General features: G+C 27.7%; 1 protein-coding gene across 6 annotated transcripts in view; it reads right to left on the bottom strand.

The window, feature by feature from the left end:
- Positions 1-1337: 1337 nt before the first annotated feature.
- Positions 1338-18461, bottom strand: part of LOC107454824 (probable bifunctional dTTP/UTP pyrophosphatase/methyltransferase protein) — a 26574-nt gene continuing 9450 nt past the window's right edge. For 4 of the 6 annotated variants that reach the window (XM_016072134.3, XM_016072131.3, XM_016072132.3 and 1 more), the window contains 4 exons: positions 13745-13848; positions 9034-9098; positions 4907-5012; positions 1338-1544 (listed from right to left, as the gene is read on the bottom strand). In XM_016072134.3, coding sequence (XP_015927620.1) covers positions 1400-1544; positions 4907-5012; positions 9034-9098; positions 13745-13848 — 420 coding nt within the window. In that variant the 3' untranslated portion in view covers positions 1338-1399. Of the gene's footprint in view, positions 1545-3963; positions 4151-4906; positions 5013-9033; positions 9099-13744; positions 13849-18461 lie in introns of all 6 variants that reach the window. The other 2 variants (XR_011638151.1, XM_043046230.2) reach the window with 2 other exon arrangements.

Here is an 18461-nt window from a genome sequence, read left to right as displayed (position 1 = left end):
AATGATTTAATTTTTTCATTATGTCTATAGCAAAAGACAAATCTGCTAGCGAAGGAGGATTTCTAAGTGCTAAAAATATTTGATTTTTGGCAGCAAGATAATTTTTTATTTCTTTAATTAAATGTATAAATCTATCATTATATCTGCGGGGATGGAGGTCGTTTTCCTTGCGATTTCTATTTTGGTTGTGTTTATCATTGATATTGGAAAAGGAAGAAAAAAAATTGCATAGCATTTTATGGGAAAATAGCATACTGAAATATTTTATCGTTGGGCACAAGCAGCGGGCGCATCTAGACCGATCGACGGGCGCCATGGTGCCCGCGGGCATAGGGTTGGGGACCCCTGCTGTAAATAATTCACAGCATTAAATTAAAGCTGGAAAAAATCCAATAACATTAGTTTTTTACAAATATAAAACGTTTTTTTTTTTAAAAAAAATTAAACATTTCTTTCGCTTAAATTTGGGAATTTATAACATAAAAATAAATCTAAAAAAATAGCTGAATTATATTTTGAAATGCATCTAACATGGTTAAAAAATTTAAAGATTAAAATTATTTTAATTTATAAAGCATCATATGAATAAGTAATACCAGGTACCCATAACTCATCCTTACACCTTTTTTATTTAACGAAAAAAATCATAAATATTCAGAGCATAAAAATTTTGTCAACTATTAACAACAGTTCAATGGGTATACCTGAAATTGAATAATTTAATAAAATTGATTATATCATACTATTTACAGTAAGCTACATAGAGGCATAATTAACATTGTACATATTTTTGTTATGATATTTATTTTGTTATTTATTTGTAATTCAAAATAGTTGGATTTGATTACGAAAATTCAAACAAAAGCAAGAACACAATGGCTTTTTGTGCAAACGGCAGCTGAGCATGAGTGACATCAGTTAGTATCATTTCCCATTATAGCTGAAAACGAAAGTTATTTTTTAAAATTCTGAATGCATTATTACTTAAATTTTTTTAACTGTTATTGTCCATTTAAGAAAGCATACCTTAAATTCTTATTTTGAAGATACAGATGGATCTGAATTAGCAATCAAATATAATCAGACTGATCCCATTCCCAAATTAAGATTATGAAATTCCTCCTTGGAAGATTTCTCCCTGGTTGGGAACCACTGAACCTGAGTAACCTTTAATTCTGAACAACTTTTGTATAGACATGCAACAGAATATAGAACAATTTGTAATCAAATTGTTTAGCTTAACATAACAGTTAAACACTTTATTTTAAAATTTAGTTACAGTCATGAATAAGTCAATGAAATAAAGAAATAATAATGAAATAATAAATGAAATGTAATAGGGCTGTACAAATTTTATTTATCTAAAAATAAATTCTTTCAATTGCTTTATGAGTGGGATTTACAATAAATTTTCAGAACATAACTTATAAATTTCACAACAGAATTTATGTAATGGAAATCCGACTACATTAAAGTAATCTCCATGAATACTCTGAACAAATGTTCCTCCAACACCTTGAATTGCATATCCACCTGCTTTATCTCTGAAAATTAAACGAAAGACAATTATTGGTGAGCAAAGAAAACTAAATAATTAATATTGCTTTTCTATTTGTTAAAAATGGACGGGATGGGATGGTAGGGCCAGCCAGCTGAAGACTCCCCGTGTGGTAAATGGTGACTGGTGCACGTTAAATCTGTTGGGTCACAAAGTCCTCCGTGTTTCCATAACAAATTACACCTCTGGGTGTACTGAATTGAAGATTGATCTCCAGTTTAGGTCAAAATTACAATCTGTGGATGAATAAATCAGTGTATAAATTGGTCCGCCCTATAAACGGGTGTGACGTTTGGGTGTGGCAGAAATTAAATTCTTGGCCATAGATGGTGCCACTGAAAAACGAGAACAATTGCAACTCTTGCCTTAATGGCCTATGACAACAACATTTGTTAAAATTCTTTTTCGGAATTTTAATAGAAAGTTACAGTGTTTGATTTTCTACAATTGAGTTACACAATATGATAGGAGAATTTAAGTTAAAAAAACAAGCTATATAAATTCTAATTAATCCTTGTGTAATTTAATTTTTAAAAAATTATCATATTACATTTAAATAAATATTAATTTTTAAAGTGAACATTCTATCACCAATTAGTTTGTCAGTTTTACATAGTGATTCTAAAGGGACTTTTTTTTCTTTTACAAACAACTTTTTCCATGATTTATTATTAATCCCTTCAAGGCCGGCAGAAAGAAGCACCTCCCAAAATTTGAGTAGTATATGTACTGAAGAGTACTATTTAATACAAGAGTACTGTATTTAGATCATGCCCATGTGATCTTAGGCCACTGGAGTCAGAAAAGCTAGTTTAATATACGATACAGGGGGCTATGAAGAGAAAATCGCGCAATCACATATATGAGATCACAATCTTGAAGAAGTTAAAGCAAAAAAAATTTTTTTGACACTTTATTTTTCCTAAAAATTTCTGAAAAAAAATCATTGCCTTTTTGTGCTGTGACTTAATTTAAAATCATTTTTCCTGCATTTTTTAAAATTAATTCTTACACAAAACTCATGTATTTTTTATTGCATTTACAATCAAGTATAAAAATATTTTTCATTTCAGAAAAACCATAGGTGCATTTTGCCAAAATTAGGAAGAAATTTTGAACATGATTTTTTCTCCTGGCACAATTTATTAAAAAGAGGTAGTGTATATATATCTAAAACAGAGAATGTATGAGTTTTGTAAGTCTTTTACGCTAGAAAAAATGTAAGTATGAATAATAACTTATACTTACATTTATTATAATACAGAGTAAAGTCTCATATCCGGACGTCCCTTTTCCAAAAGGGTAGATTTCCCGGACATTTTTTAACAATCAAAATAAACAAATATGTCTTCATCTTTCCTTCTCTTAAAAAAAAAAGGTCTTTTAACGTGTTTTCTCTTTTTCTAGCTTCTAGTGATTTATGCATTGAACCCATAAATCACCAGAAAGGGGAAGAGAAGACCTACCAAGACCCTCGAGTGACCGTTAGTGACGCTCCCCCTCTGGAATGCAGGAAAAGAGGGAGATTTCTTTTCAAAAGAGAACAACTAGAGTCCCCTCCCCCCTTCTTTCATATGCAGCTCGCTAGTAAAAGAGGCATTTCTTGGAACCTTTTAATTAGAGTATTAGGGAAAAAAGAAATACTGTGGAGAAAAGGGTAAACACGGCAAACATTAACGTAGAGGGGGAGTCAAAATGGAAAATTTGAATAGGTCTAAAAGGATATACGTCCTTCCCATGACCATGTAATACTTAGGAGGGGGGAAAAGGGGGTAATATTCCTTCTTTAGCAGATTCTTTCAGTCACACAAGAAAAAATAAAGAGAGCCCGATCGGCATGCCATGCCTTTATGCTTGACTGATAGCCAATAATCAGAGAGAAAATAAGAATTTGTCACTTCCTGCCGTCAACTTGAACGATCTCTTTACGCATATTTTCTCTCACAAATAAAGAGGAGATGAGCTTTTCTCTGCCACCTACCCACCTTAATGAATGACAGGAATTTCTGCTTCTTGCTTGAATTGTTCAAGTTTTTGTCAAATTTTTTTCGTTTTCTAGATTTTAAGCAATAATTTTTTTCTAATATTTAATTTTGGACTAATTAGATATAATTCTAATACTAAAACATTATTGCTCGAAAAATAATTTTTATTTTTTGCTTTTTAGATTCAGATCGTTTATTAGATCATTTTAAATCTTGTTTACCTGGGGGTCTATTATACAGAAAAATCTATTATACGGACGTCCAGAAGTCCCACCGATTCCGGATGCGTGACTTTCCACTGTATTTACTATGAGTATTTTACATGTTGACTACCCTTTAACTAGAAATTGTAAAGATGATGATATATTTCAAATTGGAAAAAACCAACAATATTGAAAACGAAATTTAAAATCAACTCACAACATTCTCATAAAATGCTTCAACTGTAAAGAGGAGGTATGTTACTGTACCTCCTCTGTAAATTCTCTCTTACTGTACTGGAAATTATAGGAAATATCAATGAAAATAAAACATAAAGGGACCTTTTTTTCATGGAAAACTGACATTTTTTTCCCTAGGAGGTGGAGGAATGTTAAACTTCCAGTTACTGCAAAAAAAAAAAAAAAAAAAAATTCTTATGAAGATGTCAATTAAGAAAAATACAAAACACAAACCTTTTAGAATAAAATCCAAAAAGTAAGAGAAGAAAATTTTATCAGAACTTAAATTTTCAACATAGACTGAACCTTAGCTTTTGTCTCCAATAGAGTAGAAAAATGAGAAAAATCCTTCCGTTAGAAAAAGAGTGAACTTTTTTACAAATAAAGATCACTATTTCTAATAAAAAAACTTTAGGATAGAAAATATTGGAAAATTATTCTTTTTTTTTTACCATTAACTTTTTTTTTCTTTTAATGAGGGAAAAGTAAAATTCTATACTTCATTGAAGCAGTTCCTTGATTTTGGACTGACTATACTCTGGCAAAAGCCAGCCCTGCCACTAAAACAGTACACTACTCATGTGTGAATAATGTTCAAAACATTCATTACATTATCAAAAAAATTGAAAAAAAATCATGTTTTTTTATTCACAGTAAAATAAAAAAGTAACATAATAAGAAGGAAAAAATGGCAATCTGGACAAACTTTCCCATAAGTGCACACTTTAAAAGTGGTAGCAAAATATATCTATTTCTTAATCTAATAAATTGTTATTCAAATTATTTTAACCACTGCTTTAATGATATAATTAAAAATTATATATCCTACGTGTCTTATAATTTCATTACCACATCAAATATTTTTGAATTATTTTCTGGGAAAACCATAAAATTGACAATTCTGATAACATAAAGTAACTTACAGAGGTTCATTAGTCTCAACATAAGTTCTGATCATTTCAGGACTCAATTCACAGAATTCAACTTCAGTTTCTTCATAAAATGTCTTAACTTCAAATTCTATTTCCTCTAAAATGAAGAAAACATTTTAAGCGTCAAGAAAATTTTTTAAAAAAGAATTTAAGAAATAATACTTTAATTTTCATTTATTAAAAAAGGTATACTTTTAATGCAGAAAATAAAAAGACTCAAGTTTTGCAAGCAGATCATAGAAATTTAAAGGCTGGCTTGGATAAAATCATCTTTGCTAACAAAGTTTACAAAAGTAAATAAGGCTGACTCATATAAAACACATATATTTACCTTTGTTGTTTTTTTTTTCACTTAGAAAATGCACACAGGCATTCAAATTATGTTTAATTAAAATTATATTCAAAATTTCAATTTACTTTTACTTTATTGTTCTGAAGTTAACACCCCTGAAAAGTAGTATTTGATATTTATAGACTTTGTAAACATTTAAAACATAATATACTGTTGTAGAAAACATTATCTTGTCCTTTAGTTTAAAATATTCTTACAGAAAGTTTTAAGTACGTAAGTGCAAAAAAGAACATAACACTATTTTTTACACACAAATCTGTTGCAATTTTTAAATTGTTTATGTACTTAAGTGTTCTAAATCTATTGCTTAGAAAAATACATTAGGATCAATACCTCACTTGCCTGTATAGCTAAATCAAACACACAAATATGTATAAGTCAGAATTTGTTGTTTCTATATAAAACTTTGTGACTATTAGATTTATTGAATAGGGTGAAATTTCCTTCTATCAGCATAAAAAATTATACCAGAAACACTTTTTCACTAGCCTGGATAGCAATGAATATTTTTTGCCTAGCTTGCCTCACCCATCAAAAAATTCTAGTTAGAGGCTAAAGCTCACCTCAGGGGTAAGTTTTAACTTCAGACATTCATATTGGGCAAAAATAATATTTTTTTCTTAAAAGAACAACTTATAGCTGTCTCATAACTGCTTCGGTATTTCATTACTCAGGTGCCTCTAAGTTTGTTCCTCTAAGTTTAGAGCTAAATTATTTAACAGTTGAATCAGTAACCATATATCTGTGAATCGATTTTATTTCTGATATACTTGAGATACCTTCTCCAGGAAATTTCATATTTGTCTAGTTCTAATGTATAATTTTGGTGAAGGCAGTTTAATGGGCTTGAAAGTTGTGCAAAGTTTCAGTTTGCTATGTTAAGGTTATATCATATGTACAATATGCTCGTGTTGATTGTCTTAGGTACTACTCTTTCGTATTCATTACAGAAATATACACCTTTATAGTTAATTGATGGCACAGGAAGATTTTCAAGGTTTAAGAAAATGGCTTTATTTTTAAGATTTTTGAAGGATATTTAACCATAGATGCTACGGTACACTGTAAGTATATATGTCTTAACAGTTAGTGTGAAAGTAGAAGAACACAAAATAATGGTCCGTGACGTATTTCAGTCAATTCACAAAAAAATATTACGGCATGTAAGTAGATGTGTTTTTCTCAAAATTCCAGAGGATCTCAAGCTTGATCTCCAAAACCTTGAGAAAAAATTTTTTGTTTGTAAAATGAAAAAAACAAAACAAACACTAGTGTATAGTTTTATAACCGTTTTATGGTTATTAATAGTTTTAAATTTTTGTTCACAGTTTTACATAAAGAACATATCCTGCAAATTTTAACAAAATCAAAATGTCAAGTAATGCATGAGGCCTGTTTTTGCTATAGATAATTTTTTAATGTTTATCATATATAAATTTATCTTATTTTTGGCCAAAATGAAACATATGTGTATTGAAATATTGCCAGTGGTCTTATAAATTGATAATACTTTTTATCCAGATTTCTAATGTATAGACCATTGATATTCATTTTTGTTGTTCCTCTGATTTTTTTAATCTTCATACATAAAAAACTCTTTTTTGCACTTTAAATTTTTGAACAAATGATTATTTTGATCTCAGAAGTGCTCATATAAAGTGAAGTATGCAAAATAATTTTTTTTTTTTTTACAATCTAATGTCATGAAAATAAGTGGAAAAATTTTTTTTTAAGAAAAATCCTTATTTCATAATATCTTTATCAATAATGTACATTTTTTAATGCTCCATTTAGTAAAAAAAGAAAAAAATATTAATATTATTTCTTTTTTATAAAATTTTGAAATTTGATTATTTGAGCCTTCTGGTTATTCTCCATATATAAAAGCATCTGTAATAAAGTTATGGTATATAATTAATGGTTATCAGCTCATATTGAAAATTTAATGAATTAGTCAGTTTCAAATTAGAAAATTCAGTTTTACAATTACAATTTATGAGATGGATTACATCATATCACTTTTCCAATGGTTTGTTACTTGCTTATACACACATATATATTAAACATGAATTATCTAATATTTCTTAATATTAGCTATAGTATGGAAATAATATACAGTCCTCAGTTATAAATAATAAACTAATATATCTATAAATAGATAATTATGGGCTAATAGCATTTACCAGGTTCTTCCCAGAAAAAATCTAGTTAATACCAAGTCCTGGTAAAAACCCAACACTGCACATGGCTTTTCAAGTTATCACATCATGTGTATGTATCCTTAAATTTCCAAAAAAGGAAATGAAAAAATTTCCTTATTTATGATTTTGCAGCATGTTTTGCTAAATAGAATTAATAAATCAAAATAAAAGTGATGTAGATATCAATTATTTAAAGGGCAATTATTTTCAAAACCAAATTTTTTAAATGTAGTTAATGAAATATATCTCAGTAAATTTTAGATAAAGGTTTTTCAAACAGTGGAAATTAATTTGTTGAATAAATAGTCTTAATAAATAATACAAATTAATTCAATAAGTGTAAATATTGACGAAAGCTTTCTGGATTGAGCAAAGCATTATAAAAAATAAATAATTATTTGATTATATATTTTTTTAAAATTATCATTAAACTGCATTAATTGATATAAGAAAGATTAAAATATAATCTTAGATCAACTAAGATTTTCAAAAAATTACAGGAAAAAATTAGTTACATCAATGAAATTTAATTAGACAAGCTTTTTCTAGGTTTGAGACTTTTCAATACCTTTTAACCTTGCCTGGTGTTCGAAAGGTATATTCAGATAGGATTTTTAATGACAGCAAAATGATTTTATTCCATACTATCAATAAAAGTGTAAAATTTAATTCAGCTTATAAGTATTCTGATTAAGATTTAATAAAAATTTCATTTTATCCTGTAAAAAAAAGTTTTATTTTACCATTTGTATGCGTAATGAAAGTGAAATAAGTTTACCTTCTATATTCTTTCTGCATTACTGATTTTTCTATGAAAATTAAGAACACAAATGAAGGTGTAATCATGTTAATGAATTATAAGCTTTAAGATTTTTTTTTTTAAATTTAAAAAGCATTTTCAATGACTCTCTAGTGCATTAAATGAAATAACAAAAGAAAATTCATTATTAAATCCTATTACCATTAATATTAAAATTGCATTGATATCCAACATGATAGAGCCTCCTATTACTATCATACACATTTCAAAATATATCCTGCAAGTTCACAAAATTTTTCCTAACCTGGTCCTTTTTTGTCCTAATGTCATCCTAAAACATTCTTAAGGTATCTGAAAATCGTCCTATATTAGACATCATTAAGACATCTGCAGGTGGGCATCTTAACAGGCAGAATACATCTGTAGGACATTGAGAGCTTTATATGGAAGTCACAGAATCCTAAAGATGACAACTTTAGGATGTCGTAAAGAAATCAGTGTGCTGAAGGGGTCAGCTCATGCCAAGATACTTACACCACAAATATTGTAAGGTTTGGTACATTGTCCTTTTTGGTTCAACTGCAGTAAATCCTTTACAGCCTTGAAGTTAGTGGCTGCTGCAATCACTTTTAATATCATCTCAGCCTTCTCTATCTTTTTTCTTAATTATAACCTTCATGGACATGGCAAAAATACTCAGAATAGAAATTCTCTTAATTTTAAAAGTTAACTGTAAAAGAAATTATTTAAACAAATTTTCATTGAAAAGGTGAAAGATAAAATATTCTGCAATTGAAAATATTACCTTTAGAGTAATCAACAATAACAAGAGCAACGCCAGTAACAACCTTGTGAGTTTGTCCACTGAGCCTAAATGTAATGCATATACATAAGTTCAAATCTTATATCGATGTATTATTATACGAAACAGTCAACAACTGTCTCATAAGATCTTCTCGTGGAAATATTCAAAAGATCAATGTTTAAACTTTATTCAAACAAGACTTAAAAATTGGTTAGTTTATGAGTTACAAACAAATAATTAAACACTATTTTTGTGTCATTACCATCTTAATATTAAAGATTGATCAAGGACTTACAGTCAAACATGGTTTATAGTAAACTCCCAGATATAGTGAAGGTTGTCCCTTGAAGGGTGACTATAGAGGGGTTAGACTGTATTGAAAATGTTTAGCTAGAAAACAGAAGTTCACATGCCATAGATTGTGCATCAGAGCCACGTAGTTAAAAGTATTAACCAATGAAGTCTCATACTACAAATGGAACCAATTGTTGAAATTAAAATAAATTGAGACAATGCTAATTTTCTTTTGGCTTGTTTCTCTTAACTTTTTTTCTGGGTAAATGGAGAAAAACGATGTGTTTGTTAGATACTATACATTGGACTATGTCTTTCCAAGTCATCAGAAAATCAAAGCAGAAGGAAGAGGTTAAAAATAACAGGTTATGCTGAATATTTTCATATCATATTCACTAAGCTACCTAAATAACAAATGCTCATCGGATCTAAACCCGCACCCATCAAATGAGCAAGCAATATAAAAATTGACTTATTGTGATGACATGTTTCGGTACTTAGAGAATACCTGTAAACTTGCGCTTTCTAATGGATTTTGCTAATGGACTGTGATTTGTTTATAACATTTGAATGGGATGTCTTTAATGATTGGATTAATTTAGATTTCTGAATTTAAAGATAATTTTTGAACCTTCATCCTTATATTACATAAATATATTTTACAGATATTACTTACCCCCTTATTTTTATTAAATTTCATTTTAGCTATTGTAATATCTTAAAAATATATAGTGAAAAAAGTGCTTTATAGTTGAATTTTCCCTGTTTTTTAGTAAAATTTTAAACTTTATTCCTAAAAACTTATTTGAGTTTGGTACTAAATCCCATATCAGGACATCTGTTTACTAGAAGGGTCTCTTTACTGGACACTTTTCAACAAACAAAACTCTTTTCCCTATTTTCAAAAAAAAGTTTTATTTTCAACACCTGCACCACATTACAAAAAAGTATGCAGCAATGAGAATCCTCTGCTTTTTCTCTATTTACGCTTTTATATGATTTTTAACTGACTTTTGATTTTAATACGGGTTTAATAATCAGGGTTGGCACAGTATTTACCATGGTTTTGACCCAACATGTTAAAAACCTGTTTTTCCCATGGTTTTTACTATCTATAAAAAACTTTTTCTTCAGCTTCAGAAAAATTTATTATTCTGCTATGTCTGAAAACATCTTAAAAGCATTCATTAAGGCAGTATGGAAATAAGAGTTCAGAACATAGTTAAAATAGTACTAAACATTGCAGGACAATATATGATCATTTCTAGAACAAGTGCTAGGGTCGAGAATTTATTTGTATTCTTAATAAAAATATTTTGTCCAGATTTGTCCTTTTTTTTCTGTTATAGAGCATTATTATGACTCCTGCAATATAACAACTGCAGCATATTATGAGATCCTGTGCAAAATGCTAATATTAAATGCAAAAAAACTTTTATGTTTGTAACAAGTTAAAAATTACTTGCCTACCGCTATTGCAGCAAATTTTTTCATGCTTAAGTTAATGTTTCATGTTTATATTACTAAAAAAAAAAAAAAAAAAAAAAAAAAAAAAAAAAAAAAAAAAAAAAAAAGATGAACGAAAGAACTTTTTTAAATTTCTGGTATCAATATAGAAAAGTGAAAAGCAAGCATTTTGTTTTGTTCCTACAATCTGAACTCAAAATGTTTATTTTGCAAACATACTTCAGCAACCACCAGCTAAGTTGGCTTGATTCTTAAAGCAAAAATACCTCTGCTGTTTTTTGAAATTCTGCTGCTTACTTCAAAAGATTGCACCTTTACTTTTGGTGATCACAATCTATCATGCTGCCTATTTTCCATCTAATAGCATACCTGCCAACATTGGAGAAATAAAATAATGGAGATTTTACTAGCGACACTAACTTTTGGCTATGAGTGAAGTTTTGATACATCATGCAAGTCAGAAAAAGAAATTCAGAATTGGAAATAATATAAGCACCAACATTTAGCAAAGTAAAAAATATGTATATAACTGCTTGGCTGGCATGAGGTCAGGGTTGGGTTTTTGACGTCAAAAAGTGGTTTTTGACATGACAAGGGTATAATACTGGTTTAAACCGTCAAAAACCCGTCAAAAATGTCAAAAACTGAAGTTTGCCAAGAAAATATATAAACTTCAAAACTACCAACAGTTGCCATGCATTATATTGAAATTTAATTATACTATAGGTAATCAGCAGGTTTTAAAATATTTTTTAATTAAAATTAAGGTAAAATAACAGATTTAAAATCTCAGAAATTTATATTCAAATGCATGTGCAGAAAAATTTTGCACAAAAATTGTTTAAATATTTATATTTAAAAAAATTTTTTTTTTCTTTTTGATACTTAAGAAAATTAAAAGTTTATTACTATGCATTTTTGACATATAAGGAACATATAACTAATATTTATAAGGAACTTACAAGTTATGTTGTATAAATACAAACTTGATACAAGATACAAGTGTATAAAAAATTTTTTTTAATGTTATACCGAATATCTTTATTATCCAGTATGTTAATTTGAATTTAAAAGTAGTTATATTTATGAATAATGATAAATATAATTCATATTGTTTATTATATTTATTTATAATTATTACACTTATCATTTTAAAACAATTTTTATCTCTTAATTTTTTTTTCTCCACTTGTATTAAGAATACAAATAATGCATATCTTGAAAGCAAGAAGTAATTATTCAACAGCTGAATATTTAGATATTCAACAAAACTATATAGTATTCAGCAAAATGAAATTCACAAGTATTTGGATAAACTAAATTTTCAGCATAGTAAATGAATAGGCTGAATATACTGTAAATCGACACTAACTACTCTGTGTATTTAACAGAAAGCACTTAAATTTGTATTGTCTTATGTTAAAAAGATTATTAAGAAGATTTAAAAGAATATTAAAAAGATTTTTCTTTAAAAGATGTCTAATGTACAAAACTGCTAATGTTTATCTTTAAAAATGTCTAATTTTTAGTATAATCTATACTATACACTAAATTTGGTTATAAATAAATTTCTTAATAATATCACTGCAGATTTTCAATAACACATGAAAATGAATACATAATATTACAAAAGATGTGAGCTTTCAAAAGTACAAGATTTTGGTTACTATTCAAAATATAAGTGTTTCTTCAAAATTTTAAATTTATTTTTTCTAGAACATATTTAGAAACACTATCCTTTATAAAAAATATATAAATTTTATGTATTAATTAAATTTCACATATGAATATAGGTTTTTGACATTTTCGACATTTTTGACAGTGAGGTTTTTGACGTGACGGTTTAAACCATGGTTTAAACTGTCAAAAACTGTCACATGTCAAAAACCTGCCAACCCTGCATGAGGTAAATATTTATTCTATAATAATAAGAATGAGAAAAATACTAATGACGGGGTGAAAACGCCAGAGATCCCTGAATGAAAGTTTTTTACAAAAATTCAATGTAATAGAATAAAATAATAACTTTTGATCTAGTGGTCAGATTGTCATGTACAAAGATGCAATTGTAATGGTTCAAGCTAAAATTATACTAATTAATTTGGGCAAAAATTATTTTAAGAAACAAAATCGGAAAAAAAAAGTTTTTTTATTTGAATAAACATACTTTTCCCCCCCGGCAGTTATTGATTTTTGCTCCTAAAAATATTAAAGCAACCGTAATCTGGAAAGTATGGTTCTAACAGTTTAGGCAGAAAAGTTTGAGATCCTTTATGCAATTTCACTTTTTTCATGCAGAACAGAATAAAAAAAATTTATTTGACTGGTTTTGTTTTAATTTTGGATTTAATCACGTCAAATAACATTGTTAAAAATGATGTAAAAATCTTTATAGCATATAATTCTAAAATGCCTTTACTATTATTAAAATAAAAAAAATAATTACAATGCAATTTTTACATAGAATTATCACTGGATAAATAAGATTTATGAATATGTGCTAAAATTATTTGATAATCGATAATATTTCCAGAAATCTGGCAAAATATGCAATAAGGGAAATTACCATTATGATGTCAAACTTTTTGACTGTTTTCCTGCCTAAACCAATTGGACCTCAATTTTCAGTTTCTGGCAATTCTTACCCCCATACTTTGAAAGTCAAGAAACTAGACCCTTTCAAAAGATTTTAGAAAAGTATTGTTTTCGTGACTGATTTTGTTACTTAAAATATCTTGTGTATTGAAGGTTTGTTCTTTGAATCATTAAGATTGTATTTTAATTCACTCACTAGATCAGAAATTATTAAAGTATTCATTTTTTTTTTTATTTTGCACTGTATTAAAACACTAAAGCATTTGTTTTACACTATTTACTATTTTAAAAACACAAGGAATTAAAAGTCTTCCATAATTCCAAGCTGATAAATGCTTGAGAAACAAACACTTACTTTTCTAATATACCAACAGCTTTTTCCTTAAATCTGGGTTTAGGAAAAACTTCACCAGCAAAATATACAACAGTATCAGCACTAATGATAAGGTCAGGTTTAACCTACAAATACATATTGAAAATAGTGGTGTCACACAAGAGCCAATCATAATAAAACAATATAAATATCAAAGTTATTTTGAATACAATTTTATTTTTAACTCAACATCTTCAAAACAAGTCACTCTTATGCAGTGAGCATTTTTATTTAGTTATGCTAATAATCTCAAATATAAGTATTAGTTTATATAATTTAGTATAATGATAAGCAGAACTGTGTGTAGACAATTTCTGTGCATAAGATGCAAATGCCCCACTATTGGGGAAACTCCTGTCAATAAATTTCACGACTTCCCAAGGACGACATACGATGACTAGTTTTTCACTTTTTCTGAAAATTTTTATCGTGGATCACAAATTTTATGCATCATTTGGTTTTCTCCTTCATCTCAAACAATGAGATAATCTAATATGAAAGTAGTATGCTGATAATAAATATTTGAAATATGTTAAAACTTTTAAAGTAGAAAATAATTTAATGTCAATGAAAGGTTATTAATTTACCATTATATCTATCTGTATTATTAAATATCTCATATTTGGCACTGGTTTTGGTGTGATTATGGTATATATAATTTGACATCTATAGACAATAAGATGAATTAAAAACTCCTTTCTTCTATTTTTTATTCTGCTTCTTTTAAATCAAACTTTTACATTTTTTTTTATTTGATACACTCTGTTTATTGACTTAGCAAATTAAAAGTAATTTCAGAAATCAATCTATTTCAGAGTAATCTAAGAGAGCTGATATTTTGATTGACACATTTTGATTAAAAAATATTAAGAAAATACTTTTTTTTGGAGGAAATAATACATATTTTCCAAAAATATTGACTAAAAGCAAGTGGTACTGAGCTTTTTCCTTACTTAACAGCAGAAATATGAATTTTAAATCCTTTTAATTGAAAAACAAAATTAAATAATTAATTATAGAGATGAAGAATATAATAACTCTTCACAGGGTGCATAGTCAAATAATTTAACAAAAAATAAGCATTTTTCAGGCAAGAAAATATTTTCAAGCACTTTACAAAAATATGATTAGGATATGTACATTAATAAAAAATTTTCATCCTACTGTGGAAAGTTTTTACATATATATATACAAAATGCAAAATAATTTTCAAAGACTTTAAATTATCATGATAAAACAACTAGTTTCTAACAAATAACTCTTTTCTTGATTATATTAGCCACCATAAAAACAATTTATGCAAAAATTTAAAAACATTCCATATTGAGTGGCTCATTCTATTTAGCTAATAATTACTCTATTTAATTATGTAAAAGAAATTAATTTAAATTATAATTAATTTAACTGTAATTTAAAGAGGTTATTGAGTGTATTTTTTAGGTCTAAATAAAAGTTATTTATAAAAACATATGCAACAAAACAAGATTAATATTATTGATCATGCTGAATTTATAAAGATAAGTACAGAATTAAGAAAACTCATAATAAAAATTCATATTACAAATTCAGAAAATATTACAAATCATATTAAAGAGCCACGATGGCTAACTAAGGGGATAGAGCGTTTGCCTTCCAATGAGGGGATCAGGTTCGAATACCAGCAATGGCTGGTAGATACGAATCTGCATCCGGCTTGAACTGACCACAGTGCTGACGTGAGCTATCCTCAGTGGTAGAAGGATCATGGAATAGAGTCCCTTTGCCGTCAGGCTAACCGTGAGAGGTTCTTGCAGTCTTCCTCTCCATGTAAAGCAAATGCGAGTTAGTTCCATCAAAAAGTCCTTGATGAAAGCAAATTTCTCCCAATACTTGATCCAGGAGTTCCCTTGACTTTTGGATCAGGTTTAAAATTACACGGCTTTGAAGTTGAACATTAGTGGTTGTAAATCAAAAAATTGGGTCGGCTGTTCAACGACTGTTATAAAATAAAATTCACATTAGAATTAAATAAAATTTATATTACAAACGTAAATTAACGAATGGCCCCTAATAAATTATTATTAAAATCTGTTACATGATCCAGTATTTCTTTAATGAAATTATTAAAAATAATTTTGATATGCAAATACAATGAATATTAAAGAAAAATATTTTTGTCAAAAGTAAATTATTAAATGGCCCCTCACTCATAATATTTAACAAACCTGAAATAATTATAATTGAATTTGTTATTCCAATTGTTTTTAAATCAAAACATTAAGAAATGAATTAAAGATTTTCAGAATGACAAAATGATACCTTGCTGATTTAAAAAAAAGTGAAAGCCCCTCACTTCATACTTTTTTAAAATCTTGCCTTTAAATATTGAGTTTTTTTTATAAAACAACTTAGTAGTACTGAAAATTTTAAAAGTAATAAAAAATAGTATAATAGGTAAAAAAAAGTAATAAAGTACAATAAAAGTTAACAAAAATTTTAAGCAATTGGTGAACTGTCTCTTTAGTAAATATTCTTATGATTAAAAATTTAAATTAATTCTTATCTTTATTAAATTAAATTACTAAAAAGGAGATGGAATTTTTAGGAGATAAAGCTTTGTGATTCTTTACTGCTCTGGAGACACACAAGAAAATATGTAATTAGTAGATGATCCCCAAGTTAAGCTAAAGGCTAAATGTCACAATCTATATATAGAAGAGTGCGAGCATGCCATTAGCTTGCTAGTGAGGAAGACGATGGGGTTTCACTAACGATGAAATTAACAAGAGAAATAAAATGCAGGGCTCTCAACACTTTTAGGGCAAAAAATTGGGAAAAATGAGTACCATTTTTGTGGAAATGGGGGCCCATTTGTTGAAATGGGGTCCAAAGTTTATAAAAGCTGAGTTGATCCACATTGAACAAATAAAAAAATTTTATAATCCTTATACTAATCTATAATAATAAAAATAAAATGCACTCAATCATTTTTTAATTATTATAAATATATATTTTCAGCCAGTATGTTAGATAAAATACTACAAAGTATGTCTTAAGTAAGTAATTAACATATTTTTATTTTTAAGTATTTTTTTTTAGTAATATACAAATATAATTAGATAAGAACAAAATTTATGATCATTAAACTTGATGAAATTACACGCATATATATATTGTAATATTCTTTGAAAGATTATAAACTTATTGAAGATATGAAGTTATTGTCTAGGCTTCTTTGAAAAAAAAACTTGAAGGAATTTTTAATCTCATTTAAAAATTCATTTCTGATATAGGGAGCTAACGCATCAGTGATAAGGTATGTTGCTTTAATTGGATTAAGGGAAAAGTGTTCCATAGTTGAGGAAGGAAACATAGAATTAACCACTTTATCTATGTCTTTGCAGGTAGAAAGTGAGAAATTAGAAGCGATCATTTTCACGCACCAAATTATTTTAGCTTTATAAGCTTGATCTTTAATGCTCAGCATACTTAATAATGAAGTATGAGCAGATAATGAAAGTTGGTTGGAGTTTTTTTTACCGCTGCAAGAATTGACTTATGTTTTTCCGATTCAGAATGCCTTTTTATAGCACAAAAACCTTTATCAATATTTACAGACACACCACACAAATCAAATTATTTTCACGCTGGATGCCCCAATCAGATACAATGTGGTCATTAGAATTGTAGAGACATAAAATTTAAATAATTTATTTGAATGTGTTTTGAAAAATTATAAGTTTCAGTTTTGAATTTGTTTTGGCAACGGAATTAGATATATAAAAAATGTTGTTGTGTTCTAAAATGTTTAAGAAATAAAATATGTTATTTCTTAACTGTTGCATAGTTTTTTTCTAAAAAACTAAACAAAAATACCTTTGAAACAGGCATACAAAATTTCTTATCACAAGCCTCTTCATAACAACTGCCCTAAAATACAAAATTACTGCTCAACTTTTTTTTCTATAATTTTCCCTCTGCTTTACGTACTATAAATTCAAAACACTTTGATAATTGTGTTTCTGCAAATTAAAAAGTTTCAGCTGTCAAAACAATATTGCTCTGTTTAAAGATTCAGGTGTACAATGGAAATTTAGGCTTATACTAAATTTCTAAGATTCATAAGACACACTAAGCATGTAAACTACTAAACCAATAAAGAATTTGAAATCCACTGTTTTAAGCTTATATGATTCCTTTCAAATATAATATTTTTAATTAAACTAAAATTTTGTTTAGATTATGTAGTGCGGTGGTCCAAACCCATAAACGTAAAAGATTCTGAACCTCACAGCCAACTAAAAACTCATTACACAATAGTCCCCTCAGTTGTGGCTCTTTATATCAAACACGCTCTGTTTTTCTAGATTCCTAGCTTTTACAATTTTCTTTTGACAGTTTACGTATATCTATGCAATTTAAACTCAATTATCACAAATTTTTAATGAACATCAATTTCAGATGCAAACCCTCTTCTTTTCTTCTACTTGGTAGGGTATACTTCCTTGTGCTTCAGCAGTGCAAAGAAATAATGTACAAGTTGCATCTACTATTGTTAAATTTACTAATTTAGCATAATAATCCAATCTTGAGAATTATTAAATTTATTTGCTTTTCCCTCATCATTTATCAAACCTTAGTTACACACACAAGTTAGCACATTCAGGGATGAGAGTAGTCAGAAAGTAAAAAAGAGGAAATCCTAGAATATATATATATA

This window comes from Parasteatoda tepidariorum, chromosome X1 (assembly GCF_043381705.1).
Source record: "Parasteatoda tepidariorum isolate YZ-2023 chromosome X1, CAS_Ptep_4.0, whole genome shotgun sequence".
NCBI classification, from domain to species: domain Eukaryota; kingdom Metazoa; phylum Arthropoda; class Arachnida; order Araneae; family Theridiidae; genus Parasteatoda; species Parasteatoda tepidariorum.
Note: the sequence above shows the minus strand (reverse complement) of the source record. Positions and strands in the feature narration are given on the sequence as shown.